The 16034-nt window shown below is 58.3% G+C and overlaps 1 protein-coding gene across 1 annotated transcript in view; it reads right to left on the bottom strand.

Annotated features, from left to right (window-relative positions):
• The window catches only part of EPHA8 (EPH receptor A8), a 40171-nt gene extending 25135 nt beyond the window's left edge, over positions 1-15036 (bottom strand). Inside the window, exons 1-3 of the mRNA XM_034643534.1 lie at positions 14977-15036; positions 8491-9154; positions 759-914 (exon numbers count right to left, since the gene is read on the bottom strand). Coding sequence (XP_034499425.1) covers positions 759-914; positions 8491-9088 — 754 coding nt within the window. The 5' untranslated portion in view covers positions 9089-9154; positions 14977-15036. The remainder of the gene's footprint in view (positions 1-758; positions 915-8490; positions 9155-14976) is intronic.
• Positions 15037-16034: the final 998 nt, after the last annotated feature.

Here is a 16034-nt window from a genome sequence, read left to right as displayed (position 1 = left end):
GCGTGCACACGCTGAACCCACAAGGCACACTCGTTCAAGCTCTGCAGGGGCTCGGGAGTCCCGTCCAGGGACCCAGATGTGCACACAGAGCCCTAACAATCCTTTACACACACGGGCACAAGGCCCTGACGCTCACACTTGAGCATACGAACACTATATGGGCGTCTTCCACAGGCACAGCTGCCGACACAGACACACACAGCGTCACCATCACTGCAGGCATCCAGGGCGCACACAGAATCAAACACACGTGCCATCCTCTGAGCTGGCAGCCACGTGTATTCCCAATACACACTCACGCACACGTCGCACACACACTAAGGCAGCTCTGAACGGTTCATCAGGGATGACAGGGATCCGGCGGGGGCGGTTCCTCTGACATTCCTTTGCTTCACGGGAACCCCCTGGCTTGCCCACCCCAGCTCCCAGGACATCACTGTCACTGCTGGGTGAGAAGATGACCAAAGCCACCTCTTATCTGCCCTTCGAAGCAGAGAAGACAGAGGAAAGGAAGGAAAGATTTCCCTGAAGAGGTGGCAGGTGACATATGACAGGAAGTGAGGACCCCAGAGAGATCAAGGTAGGGACCCCCACTGAGCAGTCAGAGTTAGAGTCGCCTCCCCAACCCCAGACTGGCCCCTGGTCCAAGAGAGCCACGTGTCCCTGCCTCAGCCCCAGAGCACTGGCTCCCTGGCGTCCCGGGAGCATGGGGTCCTGGCCCCCCGGTCCAGGATTCTGGGGCTCAGGCTAGTACTCACGGGTGCAGGCTGCAGAGGGTGGGTCCAGGGCCGCGCGGTAGTAGCTGAGGTCACAGCGACAGGCCTGGGCAGCAGGGGCCGCAGAGTGACTGTGGGGAGGGCAGCGGGCGCAGAGCTGGTCCCCAGCGGCCGACTTGTAGAAGCCCAGCTCACAGGCTGCGGAGGACAAGGTGGCTTCAGAGGAGCCAGCCGGGCCACCCTGGCCAGCCCAGGACAGCTCTCGATCTAACCCAGGGCTTCCAGTGGGATCTCCCAAGGGACACCGGTGCAGACCTTCAGCCTCACCTGGTCCTACCCTCATAGGCAGAGGGAGGGACTGAAGCACAGAGAGGGTCTGTGACTTACAGTGGGTTGCACAGCGAGTCGGGGGCAGAGCTGAGGCCGGGACCCCAATACCTGAGTCCCAGCCCTGAAGTTGGCCCAAGAAAGAGCCTCTTCAAACCAGAGTCACAGTTCCTCCAGTGGCACTTCTTGCCCAGGCCTGTCTCCAGCCCGAATCTGTCCATCACAGGACGCCCACCCTGAGTGAGACACTGCCTTGAATGTGGGGGTCAAGAGGCTATGCCAAGGGTTGCGACTTGGGGAGGAACGAAAGCTGGAAGGGAATGGAGTGGGTGGCAATGTGACCAGGTAATAAGACCCCAATAAAAATACAGATTCCAGGTACCCCACAGCCGCCTGGGTGGAAGAGCCAGCATGGGGCCTGGGACTCTGTTTTCCAAGCTCCCCAGGCAATGACCCCCCGGGAATCGCAGGCTCCCGCCCCTCCCAGAGGCACTGTCACCGTGACTGGGATGAACCTATCCTGTAGGTGACCCTCTCCTCAGCCTCTCCACACCTGTATCATCTCTCACCTGGATGCCCCTGCCTCCAGCCCTCCCCACCTGGCCCCAGCTGCCCGCCTGACTGCCATTTATGCAAGCAGTATTTACGAGCGCCTACTCTGCGCCAGGCACGGATCCGGGCGCCAGAGACATGGCCGTGAACGAGATCGACGGGGTCTCTGCCCTCACAGAGCCAGCCCCTTGGAGGGGGAGGCACACGGTAATGGAGGCTGAGATCATTTCCAGGAAGGAAAAAAGCGGGTGATGTGGCAAAGGGTAAATGGTGGGAGGAGCTACCTTCCCAGAGAAGAAAATGATATTTGAGTCTTGTCTATAGAATAAGAACAAGTCAGCCTTGCAGGGAGAGGAGACATTCAAGGTTGAGGAATTCCCTAAAATGACGCCTGGCTCCATCACTGCCCGTTCAAACCCTCATGGGCTCCCCATGGCCTGAATGGCCACGCCTGGCATTCGTAGCCCTCCCGCAGCCTCCTCCAGTGTCACCGCTTCTCCACTGGCTGAACTAAAGGACTGGCCAGTCCCCACATCCGGCAGCTTGTTTCCTGCCTCAGGGCCTTTGCATGTGCTGTGCCTTCTTCCTGGGATGGCTTCTGTTCCTTTGGTCAACCTGTCGAACTCAATTTTAAGATTCATTTTTAACTGTTCCTTCGAATGAAGCCTTTCTCCACACCTAAACACACACACACACACACACACACACACGCAGGTACACAGAAGCCACCACTCCCTGCCCCACTTGTGCGGCCCCGCTCAGAACCACCGCCTATCACACTACGGCCGTCCTGTTTTATCTGTACGTCTGACTCACCTCCCAAACCAGAAGCTGTCTGTGGACAGCGTCTTGTGACTAGGGCAGGGCGGCCTTGTTCATCTCAACCTTCCTCGTGTCTGGCTCAGAGCAGAAGTTGTTAGCGCCCGTAGGAGTTTTCGAAGCGAGCGAATCCTGCCATTATCTGCTCTGGGCCAAGCGCGAGCCCGGGAGCTCCGGAGGACCCGAGGCCGCCGACCAGGCAGCTCCCGGCCGCACCATGGACCTGGCCTCCTTTGCAACAGGGACCATGGCAGGTTCACTGGGATGTCTAACCACTAAGTCCGGTTCTGGAAAACTCGGTGCTTGAGAGAACCTTCCCTTGAAAAGACGTCATGTAATTTTTTTTAAAAAAAAATTGTATCTCGTTATTATAATAGCTAAAGNTTTAAAAATTGTATCTCGTTATTATAATAGCTAAAGTCAAATTAATTTGTAAAATTCTCCCAGCCTGAGAGAAAACCTGAAACCAGGAGGAATGATGCTGCCCTCGCATTTGCTTCACAGATGCGGAGGCCGCGGAGCCAGACGGGGCCTACAGGCTGGAGAGCTGAGGAAAACGTGCCTCTGCTTTGAGACTTCCTCCCTCCCCCCTGCAGAGACCCCAAGAGGTCTCGGGCCTGGGAGCTTGGGGCTGTGGGGCTCCTAGGTGATGCACTGTGATCTCACCTCCTCCTCCCAGAAGTCCTCCAGGAGACACAGTCCTGGGGCAAGCCGAAGAGCCTTCCTCTGGGCCCAGGAATCGGGCAGAGGAAGACGGCTTTGCGCGTCATCAGCAAATATTTGTGCAACCCCTTATTGAGCTGGATGACCGTAATCCCCACCGTCGTGATCAGATCCGTGCCGATCAGCATTTCAGGGGCCGTTGGCTCATTCTGCCCTGCATTTATTTGTTCCTTCCCCCAGATTTACTGAGCCGCTACTGTGGAGCNACCCTGCATTTATTTGCTCCTTCCCCCAGATTTACTGAGCCGCTACTGTGGAGCCGAGATAAGCAAGAATGGGTTCGGCTGTCGAGGAGCTGTCTGAGCCGTGACAGGCACAGAAAATGCGTGCCGATACATCGGTGTGGTTCATGGCACGAAGGAAGCCCGGCGAGGTGGCCCACAGTACTTGAGTCCTGACCGGCCACTTAACTTGTCAGTTAAGAGCAGAGACTCGGGAGCAGGCTGCCTGGGTTCCTCTTCTGGTCTAACCCCTTCACCTGGGCTAAGGGAAGCTGGGCAGGTTGCTGGGCCTCAGTTTCTTCATCTGTAAAATGGGGATAATAATAGGTCCTACCTGCTAGGGCTGTTTGTGAGGGGGACCTGAGTGAGGACATGTGAATTCACGCCAGGACCATGCCTGGCACTTATCACCATGCTATGTGGCTGGCAATAACACATCTGTTTGGCAGGGAGGACACAGGCCGAGGACCTTGCCCGAGGCTCCCCGCTGAGCCAGAAGGCAAACCGAGGTGGGGGAGCCTCTGGGACCCAGGCCCTTCCCCCACCAGCCTCTCAACAGGCGTCCAGGACTTAGAGATGGCCCGGCCATTCTGCCGCTCGCCGGTGGGTGCTTCTCACACACTCCGCTTATACCCATATGGCTAGAACGTGTCAAAGCCAGATTAATCCGCGCAATGAAAATAAAATAATCTTTAATAAGAATACTAATCACCAGGCCTCGGGGAGCCCGGAGACCTGGAGGCAGAGCCGGGAATTAATGGCTGAGACAGATGGAGCAGCTCTGGGCTGAGGCCTGGCCCTGCCCGCCGACCCAGGGCGCTTCCGGAGCCCGTGTGCCCGGCGTGTGGGCTGAGCGCCAGGCAGGGCCGCTGCCCCTGCCGAGGGCACCTTGCCCAGGCAGCCCGCCCGGCCAGCAGCTGCCTGCAGCCCTGCCACCTCTCCCCTCTCCCCCGCCAAGAGCCTGAGATTTGACAAATAAGGTGTCCGCCGGTGGGTGACCAAAGGAAATTAATTCTAAATCAGATTTTAAACACAGTCAGGAAGGCGAAAGAGCTCGTGGCTCACGCTCCCCCTCCAAAGCGAGACTCTCTGATATTTATAGAAAAATGATTAGGGCCTCCAAGCGTGGTTTGTATTCTGCGTCCAGGTGACGGGAAGGACGGCAACCAGGACTTTCGGACTGGGGGCTGCTCCTCCGTGGGGTGACGTTCTGAGAGGTCTTTCCCCTGCCTGGCGGTGGTGGGGGGGGCTGCAGCCAGCCGTGGGGACAGGTGCCTGGGCCTGGTGCTGTGCTGTGCGGGGGGCGCTCTGTTTGGAGATCTGGGATCCAATCGACCCCTCCTAGCAGTGGGCCCTTTGGCCGGTCACTTCAGCTCTCCGGGCCCCCGCTTCCCCACTGGTAAACTGGACCGGCTCCCCATGGCTCTGACGTTCTTCTGCGGGTCTCAGTAAGGCCTCGCAGAGCCCCGTGACTGGCTTGGTCCCTTCTCCTGGACTCCACTGTCTTCTCGGTGAGATCAAGTGTTCCCTGGCCACGTATGTGGAAAGCTGTGAGGGGGAAAGCAGGGGGCAGGGGGCCTGCAGGCTGGGAGGCTGGNGGCGCTCTGGTTGGAGATCTGGGATCCAATCGACCCCTCCTAGCAGTGAGCCCTTTGGCCGGTCACTTCAGCTCTCCGGGCCCCCGCTTCCCCACTGGTAAATTGGACCGGCTCCCCATGGCTCTGACGTTCTTCTGTGGGTCTCAGTAAGGCCTCGCAGAGCCCCGTGACTGGCTTGGTCCTTTCTCCTGGACTCCACTGTCTTCTCGGTGAGATCAAGTGTTCCCTGGCCACGTATGTGGAAAGCTGTGAGGGGGAAAGCAGGGGGCAGGGGGCCTGCAGGCTGGGAGGCTGGCCGTTGCCCTGGGCTGGGCCCTGTCGCAGGCCTCAGGCTCTGGATCCCCTCCTCCTACTAGAAGGAAGGCAGTGGGATCAGGCTGGGCAAGCCGGGACCCCAGGGCCCAGCCCTTCCTCCTCAACTTTTTGCTCAGAGACAACTGTCCGATGGAGAAGGCCAGGCGGGACCCACGGTCCTCAGGGTGTCCCACTCAGGTTGGTTGGTGGCAGAGGGGAGATACAGCTTTGAGAGGAAGAAGACAACCCACATCACCCAGAAAGGCACCCCCAGTCTGTTCCCGGTTCCTGTTTGGCCCCCGACCTCCCCACTCTCAGGCTACCCACCCAAGGAGGGCTGGGGACAGGGGCCCCTGGCAGGGCCACCAGCCGGGGCCTCCCACCTGTGGAAGGGCTCCGTGTCAGACCCGGGCTACTTCTCCCAAGGAGGTTACACAGACAATCCCAGAAAGCCACTCACAGGGGTGAGAAAAGTCTCTCCTCGTGCGACTTGCCACTGGCATTCCATCCCCAGACCTCTCTGCCTGCAGTGCATCAGGAATTAATATTTTTTATAAAACCTGTAATTATCTTGCAACTGGCATAATTATGTTGTATTGTGATTTAAGTGTAAAACTCAAAATAGGCTACAATTTCCTAACCCCGCTTTGGCATTTCTTTATTATTTTTTATTAATGCACCAGCAGTGCCAGGCAATGGGGATGGCCTCGGCTTCTCCGGCCCTGGGAAGGTGCCGGTGCTCGGGACTAGGGAGCTGCTGCTGCTTTTTTTTTTTTTTTTTTTTAAGATTTTATTTATTTATTTGACAGAGAGAGGGACAGCCAGCGAGAGAGGAAACACAAGCAGGGGGAGTGGGAGAGGGAGAAGCAGGCTCCCAGAAGAGCACAGAGCCCGATGTGGGGCTCGATCCCAGAACCCTGGGATCACACCCTGAGCCGAAGGCAGACGCTTAACGACTGAGCCACCCAGGCGCCCCGGGACTAGGGAGCTTCTACCTGTCGTCCTGCCCTTGACTTGCTGCGGGGCCTGGGGCAAGACACATTCCCTCTCTGGGCTCCACTTTCCACCCCTGTCAAACAAGGGGGCTGGAGCAGGACCCGAGACCTCTGGCCCCACCATCAGGAGGACCAGTTTCCAAGGACAAGGGTGTCCCACTGCACGCTGGACAGGAAAGCGGCTTACTTGCGCTTGCTGGCTAAACCCAGAGTTGGGGTCAGCGGCTGACCTTAAGCAGGTATCCACTGAACAGCTAGCCCGATTATTATGGCCTGTGCTGTGCCAGTGACTAACTGTTGTGCTGTTACCCCAGGGAGGAGGGAAGCAGGGTCTGGCAGAGGGCTCTGTGGACCGAGGAAGCAGTTCAGGGCTCTGGAGGGAGCCAGCCTGGGATCAGAGCCCTTCTCTGCGATTTAGCTTGAAGGGCTCAGCTTGTCGCATCTGTAAGATGGGGACAGGCTACCTCGCTTAGAGGACTGGTGTAAGCATGAGAAAGTGTGTGAACTCCCCGAGTGCAGGGACTCCCCGTGCCTAAATCCCCATGCCTGGGACACACCCGATGCTTAACAGAGTGAGTAATTGCCATGACGAGCAAGAAGTGCTTATGAAGGTGCCCCGCACGTGGCAAACACTCGAGAGCTGTTGCTAAGGGACTTTATTGTCCCCATCAGAAGGAGGGAGTGCTGGAAGCCAGTTGAGGTGGACTGTGATGGGAACCAGGAGAGGCTGGCAGCCTGGGAGCCTGACAGATGCGGCCACAGGGGGCAGAGCAAGCCCAGAAACAGGCAAACGTCACAGAAGGTGTTTTGGGGGTTAGGGTCCCAAGAGATGAAGACTCGAAGCCGTTGGGAGTGTGAAGGACTTCTTAAGGCAACCGGAGAGCCCCAGAGAGGGGCTGGAAGGAGCCTGGTGGCTGGATGGAGTATTCTGATCCCAGAGATCTGAAACTCTGGACCTGTGCCCTGCTCCGTCCTGTGAGCACTAAGGGGTCTTTCCTGCCTGCGTGGGGCCGAGGGATGGGTCCCGTCCCAGGTCCTGTCTGGGGCCAGGCCCCAGCCTCTCTGATCTCTGCATAGGAACATCTTCCTCCCCAAGGAGCACCAGTGGTCCCAACATCAGGCTTCGCTATGCTCTGACTGGCCAATCAGCCATGTGTCCAGCCCCCCAGGGAGGCCAGGGAAGGGCAGAGGGCAACCAGGTCGAGACGAGTAACATGGGGCACCACCTGTCCGTCCAACCAACTCTCGCAGTGTCCCGGGTGCCTGGGATGCCTGGCTACACCGGCCCCACACGGGCACAGTGCAAGGGTGACACGCCCGCAGCCTGGGGTCTGGGCCCGGCTCCTGGTCTCTGGTCCGCCTGCGTGGGAACCCGAGCCACACGCTCATGGGAACAGAAGCCGTGCTGTTCCATCCTCGGCTTCCCCTTCCCAAGGACCTTGGCTGTCCTCTCCCACAGGTCCCTGGACAAGATCCCCCCAGACACAGGCAGGCGGGTCAGGTGACCCAGGGACACACCCAACGGAGACCGTGCTCCCTGGGCGCCCCTGCCTGCACACCTTCCCAGTGACCCCACGCTGCACCCCTGCCCTCAGGGACTGTTGCCCCTTCCCTCCACTCCACTCCAGAGCCAGACTTCTGGGTGCAAATCACAGCTCTGCCGCTTCCTAGCTGCGTGCCCCGGGCGAGTTGCTTTGCCTCTCTGTGCCTCAGTCTCCTCCTCTATAAACCAGGNGCGTGCCCCGGGCGAGTTGCTTTGCCTCTCTGTGCCTCAGTCTCCTCCTCTATAAACCAGGATCACAGTAGCTTCTATTTCATAGGCTAGCTCTGGGGACTAAACGAGTTAATATGTGAAAAGTGCCTAAAACGATGCCTGATGTAAGGTCGCTCATAGTATCGTCCCCTCTCACAGGCATGTCCCCAGCTGGACGCCCAACCCTGCAGGTGTCCCCAGAGGTACGTCTCCGTGATGCCCACAGACGGTACCACCTGGCTCTGGTGTGTCTCCCTCTCTTCTCCCCCACCCTGCTCCACACACGCACACACACACAAATGCGCACGTGACCGCGTGCACGCACGGCCTGGTGTATTTGCCCACACAGAAACGCCGGCGGGTCACCCATCTTCCCAGATGCTGTTTGCACCCCCACCCCCATGCCTGCCGACCGCGACGCCCCCCACACCCCGGCAGCCCCGCCCGGACTGAGCCCGGTGCCGCCCGGCAGCCCACGCGCGGCGCGCTCACCCACGCAGGCGTCCCGCCGCTCCTCGTAGCCGGCGCTGCACACGCACTTGCCGATGGGCACCAGCCACGCGCCTTCGGCGCTGCAGTACATCTTGGGCGTGTCCCGCTCCTCGGAGTGCCGCACGCACTGGCCCCGCACCTCCACCAGCGAGGACGAGTCGGCCCCCGTCACTGCCTCCGAGAAGGCAGCCAGGTTGCGCACCGTAGTGGGGCACTTCTTGTAATAGATGCGGAGAGACAGGATGGCGAGGCACGCCCCGATGTCCTGGAAGGCCAGATAGAAGCCGCGCTTGCTGAGGGGGCCCACGCCGCGCACCTCCGTGTTGAGCTTGAGGCGCCGAACGCCCAGGTCGGCACCCGTGAAGCTCTCGTCGGCTGCAATGGTGTCGATTTTGAGGAACTGGCTTTCTTGTGTGCTGGCGCCCAGGTCGCGGTCCGACTCCAGGTAGTAGAGATTGAAGGTCTCCTTACAGGTGCCCAGCACACCGGGCATGCTGTTGCAGTCACGCAGGGTGAACTTGATCTCGGCGTAGACGCGCCGGGCACCGTCGCGGGGCACCCAGCTCGTGCGTAGCCAGTTGTTCTGGTTGGGGCTCATGACGTTGCACACCTGGTACGTGTGGATGGGCTGGAAGGACTCGTCCACCTCGTTGATGGAGTCCCACTGAGGGCAGACAGAGCGCAGCGCTGAAATGAGTGTGAGCACCCCGCCCCCTCCTGCCAGTCACCCCTGCCACAGACGCGCGGGGCCGGGGGCATCCCTGGGAAGACCGAATGTTCTCTGCCCTTGAGTTGCCGACCTTCTACTGGACCACCACTGTGAGATGTGATCCCCCTGAGTGCCACATCCTTCCGAAAAGTGTTATTTGCTACATTTTACAGATGAGGAAATAGGTGTGAGCCCCATGTCTAAAGTCACCCAGCTAGTGAGTGGAGGAGCCAGGACTGGAATTGATGCCAAAGCTACAAAACCCAACCCTGTGTCCTTATGGCGGCTCCAAACACTCCAGGGTGGGAGGCTGGGGGGGGGGTCGACTTTGCTTGGGTAAGTCAGGGAGCCCATGGGTCCAGTTTCCTATCAGTTGCCAGAGGGATCTTTCTAAGGCGTGGACCTGACCATGCCCCAAAGCCTTCAGCAAGGGAGTCCCAGCATATGGGAAAGTTGAACGTGGTGGCTTCTGTGCCAGGTGCTGGCCAGGCATCAGTGATTCAGAAATAAATCAGACACGATCAACAGAATGAAAGACAACTCACAGAACGGGGAGGACATAACTGCAAATCATGGGTCTGATGAGGGACTGATATCCAGAATATATAAAGAACTCCTACAACTCAACAACAAAAAACCAAACAGCCCGATTGAAAAATGGGCAAAAGACTTGAATAGACATTTGTCCAAAGAAAATATATAGATGGTCAAATAGTCCACGGAAAGATGCTCACCGTCACTCATTGTTAGGGAAATACAAATCAAAACCACAACGAGAGACACCTCACACTCACGGGGATGGCAAGTATCTAGACAACAGCAAATGACAAATGCTGGGGAGGACGTGGAGGAACTGGAACACTTGTGCCCTGTTGGTGGGAGGGTAAGACGGTGCAGCTGCTGTGGAAAGCAGTGCGGAGGTTCCTCAGAAAGTTAAAAACAGACTTACCCTGTGACCCGGCAATTCCATTCTGCGTATACACGCAAAAGAATTGCAAGCAGGGTCTCAAACAGATACGTATACACTCGAGTTCATGCAGCATTGTTCGCAGGAGCCAAAAGGTAGAAACAACCCAAATGTGTCCCTCATCGGATGACTGGTACACGAGATGTGGCGTAGCCAAGCAAGGGGATGGTGCTCAGCCTTAAAAAGGAAGGAAATTCAGATGTGTGCTATGACACGGTGAACCTCGAGGACATTACGCAAAGTGAAATAAGCCAGCTGGGAAAGAACAAATACTGTATGAATCCGCTGAAATGAGGCCGTTAGAGCCGTAGAGATAGAGAACGGAATGCTGGTTGCCAGGGGCCGGGAGACTGGGGAATGGTGAGCTGGTGTTTCATGGGGATGGAGCTGCAGTTTGGAAGGGTGAAAAGAGTTCTGGAGAGGGACGGTGGGGACGGTCACATAACACAGTGAATGTACTTAATGCCACTAAACTATAGACTTAAAAAGTGGTTACGATGGTAAATGTTGTATGTATTTTACCACAACTTTTTTTAAAAAGAAAAGAAGGAACATTCCAGAAATATTCCCTTCCCTTGACCACCCCACAGTCCATCAGACAAGATGGTGGAGGGCTCCATGCCAAGCAGGGTGGGCATCCAGGGCGTGGTGAAAACTTCCTGTAGGCTGAAGCAGGAAGCTCTTGTGGGGATGGGAGGGAAGAGCCCCCGAGAGGCCGGGAAGTATAAGCGACGTGCAGCGAGCACAAGATAGCCCAGCTGGGCAGAAGATTCACGTGCAAGACCCAATGCTGAGAAATGAGCCAGGAGTTGAGAGGTCAAGACCTGTTGGTCTCTAACCTGCTGTGTGACCTTGGGCAAGTCGCTGTTCCTCTCTGAGCCATAGCCTCCTCAACTGCAGAATGCTGGTTGGCTGGGAGCAGTCACCGTGGGCGAAGTTCCGTGGACCCCTGAGAGCCCTGAGGAGGGTCTGGGGGCTGAGGGCAGATGGAGGGGATGGGCTCTGGGTCCCTGCCTTAGGTCAGCCAGAGATGCAACGCCTTGCTCTTCTCTCTTGGGCCTCTATTGGCAATTGTCCTTGAACTAGAGATCCTATTGCCTAAGGGGGTGGGGGAGGTAAAAACCACTCCTCGATGTTCTGAGTACCTGTAGGGTTCTGAGTGACCCGCAAGGGCTGGAGTGGGGACCATGGGGGTCTCAAGTCTTTCCTGTCTGACAAAAGCCCCTCCATCTCATCTTATCTTGGCCAGCATGTGGTCTCAACTCTCCGTGCCCACATCTGTAAAATGGGGCCTGGACAGGCCCACCGCAGAGAGAATTGAGAGGATGAAAGGAGAAGTAGGCTGCCAAGCGCTCGGCTTGGGCCTGGCACAGCCGGGCACCAGAGGAACGGGATGGCTATGATGCCGACCTGGCAGTATCTTCCCAGCCCACCTGTGCCTGCCTCCAGGGACCCCTGGGGAAGAGGTCCGTGGTGTGCCAGCCTCACCTGAAAGTTTATGTCTCCTACACCCCCTACCCCGAAAGGACCCCCCGGGACCCCACGCTGTAGCCAGGGCCTCTGGGCAGTGCTGTGTCACATCTGGGGTTAAAGTCATTGTCACAATTAATGGAGCACCAAAGAACCAGCCAGATGCTCCCTGTCTGGTTCCTGCCAGGGACCTGGATAAATTAATCAGCTCCATCTGAGGCTGCTCCAGACGCTCTACCAATGCCAATGGCCTGGCCTCGCCCTGCCAGCCCCAGGGGCTGCTGCAGACGCCCGGAGCGGCACGGATTCCTGGAGGCTGGTGCAAGGATGGAACGAGCCCTGTTCTCCACCTGGGCACCCCTGGTGCCCTCCTCCTCCAACCCCCGCCATTGCTCTGCCACTCTGTCCTCTGTCTGCCACAGAACGCACTGACGCAGCTGTGCAGCCCTGGGGACTCCCCTCCCCTCCCTGAAGCTTGTGCTTCCCGTATGTGAAATGGGCTGGCTGATGCCCGCCCCTCCCACCTACTCCAGGGGGTGCTGAGGCTCGGGTGAGACAAGGGAATGTGTCTCTCATCTAAGGCAGCGTTGGTTAGCGCCTGCTAATTCACCGGAAGCGATGGAACAGGTCCCAGAGTGCGGACGGAGGGGCACGGCCTGGTGAAGAGCCTGGGTCCTGGGGCCGGATGTCCCCCGACCTTTGCAGAGCTGCTTAACCTCTCAGAGCTTCGGGTTTCTCCCAGGAAAATGTCCCTTTCACGCACCCTCATTGATGACAGTTGCACGGAGCAGGTTCTGTGATCATCCCCGTGTTGTAACCGGGGACGTGGAGGCCAGTGACCTGCTTGGGCCACACTGATTACAGGCAGCAGAGGACAGGCTCGTCCAGACCCAGCAGCACGCTTGGCTTCAGGCTGTGCAGCCTTAGCTGACAACCCGGTCACTCTGCTGATGCTGGAGACAGCCCTGCACGGCCCTCGCTCCCAGGCTGTTCACGAGCCTTCAGAGTCAGAGGAACCTCATGGACCCCCAAGGACCACGTCCACAGGCTCCCTAGCCAGCTGGGCAGGAGAATCCCCTGGAAAGCTTAGGAAACAAAAGATTCCCAGGCACCTCCCTGGACCCCCTGGACGCAGAGCCCTTTGCTAGCCTTGAACAGGTTCAAGGTCTAGAGTTTGGGAACCAGGGATCTCCCCCAGCCTTCTCGCCCCTCTGGCAAGCCCAATCTCCAGGCCCCATAAAGAAGGAAGGTGGTCCCGGCTCAGCAGACAATGCTGGAGGGCCTCCCACCCTCTCACGATGAGGACACAGACCAAAGAGAAGACGGGGACTCAACGCAGGCTCTGGGCCCAACTGATTAGAGTTTGAGTCCATCCTGTGGAAACCGCCTGAAGGCAAGTTGTTCCTTGCCGCTCTGAGCCTCAGCTTCCTCCTCCGTGAAATGGGGTGGCCGGACCTACTCGCAGGATTGGTTGTGGGGATTAAATGAGATCATGCCTGTGAACTGTTCAGAGCTATGTGAATCTACGTTATTTGTTCTAAGCCCCCAACAGGATAAGATAACTCTGAGCCATGCTTTACGGCACCCTGCAAGCAGAAGAACCTTAGATTTCCAGCACGATCAGCGAGAACACAAGTCCGGTCATGCTCCCCACATGCTTGAAGCCCTTACAACTCCCTGTTACTCTAAAAACCCAGTCCTAAGCTCCGAGGAGGAGAGACAGAGACACCCAGAGCCCACCTGGGGCCAGGCCCACTCCTTCCTAGCTGCTGGGTCTCAGGGGAAAAGCTGACCCAGCCATCGGCCAGGCCGTCACCTTACTCAAGGGTCAGTCCCCTGCCATGGGCAGAGCCGGCTCACTTTCTCAAGTCCCTTCACACCCTGCTCGCCCCCGGGAGACAGCCATCTGGGACACACACAGAGGAGCAACAGACAGAGAGAAACTGAGGCCCAGGGAGGTTAAGAGACACCTCAAGGACCCAGCCTTTGCCCTTAGGCAGGGCTGACCTGCTCAGGCAGAAAGGCGTTCCCTCTGGGGTCTTGGGCCCACGTGGCCTGCTGTGAAGCTCCCTGAGGCCTGGGGCACGGGGGCTACTGAGAGTGGACTCGGATTCCTGCTGCCCGGAGACGAGAGCTCCAGAAGGAGAGGAGGGGGGCTCTAGCCTGCCCCCACCACAGGCCACAAATGGCCTGGATGAAAAGTGAAGAAATACTCCCACTCCCTTCACAATATTCACTCTTGATGTCATTGTCACCATCATTGTTAACATTATGACCCTTGTCTCTGGAGCCGTGGAGGCCGGCGCTCACGGAAGTCACGTGTGTGTGACACGCCTGTGTCTGTGGCACGGATGTGTGTGTGCGTTTCTGCGCATGCGTGCAGGAGGAAATATCTGTGACAGAACCATGACACACGCTACTGACAATGACAGTGATCGTACATTCAGTGAGGGAGCACCAGGTGCCAGGCGCGGCGCCAAGACCAGGTGTCACCTCCCCTCAGCCTGACAGCAAAGCCCGCGAGGTCGTCACATGCTCATCCCTCGCTACAGACGGGGAACTGAGACTCAGGGAGTGAGGTGGCGACCACAGGGCTGCCCTGCTTGTCGGTGGCAGAACCCGGCCTCCGCCAGGCTCACGGATTCCCCCTGGGTCTGGATAAGAGAAGTGGAAGGTCGGGCAGTGCAGCCTGGAACCTGGGTGCCCTGGGATTACCAAGCCCGCTCCCCAGGAGGATGGGAGGGGTACCACCTGAGAGTCCGGAACCCACGGAGACCTGATGCGCTCAGCCCAGGGTCACCATGGAGCCCAGAAGAGCCTGGGGGTTTGGCTACAGTGGGTGCCGACAGTGCCACCCAGATGATTCTGATGGACAAGAATAACAGGTGGGAGTCCCAGGGGCCCGGGCGGCTCCTGGTGAGGGCAGGGCATGAGGGAGGGGACCAACCCCGATGGGTGAAAGGCCAGACTGGGGCCCGTCGTGAATCTGCAGGCCCAGAACAGGGCCATAAGGATCTCACACCTACAGCCTTAGACTTAAGAACCGGGAGCCCAGCACCAGGGTCAGTTCTGTAATCCCAGGGGTCTGCATGAAGAAAGGAAGGAAGGTAGGAAGATAGGAAGGAAGGGAGGGAGGGAGGGGAGGGAGGGAGGGAAGGGACGGAGGGAGGAAGAGGAAGAGAGAATCAGCAGCTCTGTTTCTAACTGCTGTGTGGCCTTGGGTAAGTCCCTTCACCTCTCTGGGCATCTGCTTCCTTTTGATCTACTGATGATATGGGCATGAGTCACAGCCTTTCTCTGCTCACAGAAGATGACACTGGCCCCACTGCTGGTCACCTACCCCATGAGATGGATACGTGAGCCAGCCCCAGTCTCCGTGGATGGTGGACGTGTCCAGCAAGTTCACTGTAAAACAAGAGAGGAGAGAATCAGACCCTAGGACACCCTTCCACACTCCCACAGCACAGCCCAACCTGGCCACACTGGTCTGCTCTCAGCCCCGAACACGCCAGCTCCATGCCTCACTTCCCCTCTCCTTCGGGGTCCGCTTCAAGTTGTCCCTCTTGCCTGAAGCCATCCTCCACCACCTGGGCCCAAATGTGACCTTCCAGACCCCCTGAACACAAGCTGCCCCAAGCACCGGGCTTCCCTGGTTGGTGATGCAGTGGGATGGCTAAGAGATGGGCTCGGGAGTCCAGGAGGCCCCAGGCCAGATTCCCAGCCCCAGCATGTAGGGGCTGTGTGTTCCCGAACAAGTCCCTGCCCCTCCCTGAGCTTCAGTTTCCTCCTGTGAAAAACAGGCGTGACGGCGGGTCCTGCCTCCCAGGTTCTGTGAGGACGGCCCCATCCTCACCTCACTCATGGGACATGATGGCATTCAAAAGCCTCCAGCAAGATTCGCACCATGAGGTTGTACCTCCTGCGGGAGGACCGGCCCCAGCTTTGCAATGGCCGGTGGCCCGCAGGAGTCCGTCCTCTGAACACACCGGTTGTGGGGGGGCCTGGAACAGTAAGAGCTGCCTCCCGGCCCTACTGTGCACTGAGCTCCGCGAGGGGCGCGTTTGACGCCTCCTCCGTAACCTGCACGACGACCGGGCCGAGAGGTGGTGACTCTTGCCTCCCTTTGACCAGTGAAGACCCTGGGCCTCGGGGCCACGCAGGAACATGCTCGCAGCCCCACCGGGGCAGGCGGCAGGGCTGGCTTCTAGAACACCCGCGGAGGCGACCATAGATGGAGCCCCCAGCCCCAGCAGCCCGAGCCCAGGAAGCAGAACCTGTGAGCCATCACCATGACTGGGAAGGAGCTGGGCCTGCAAGGCAAGTCTGTTCTAAGCCAGACCCCCGAGGGGGACCCCGCTTAGTCTCAACAGCACAACAGAGAAGACCTTGCCTTTGGAG

Source organism: Ailuropoda melanoleuca, chromosome 2 (genome assembly GCF_002007445.2).
Source record: "Ailuropoda melanoleuca isolate Jingjing chromosome 2, ASM200744v2, whole genome shotgun sequence".
In the NCBI taxonomy this organism is placed as follows: Eukaryota; Metazoa; Chordata; class Mammalia; order Carnivora; family Ursidae; genus Ailuropoda; species Ailuropoda melanoleuca.
Note: the sequence above shows the minus strand (reverse complement) of the source record. Positions and strands in the feature narration are given on the sequence as shown.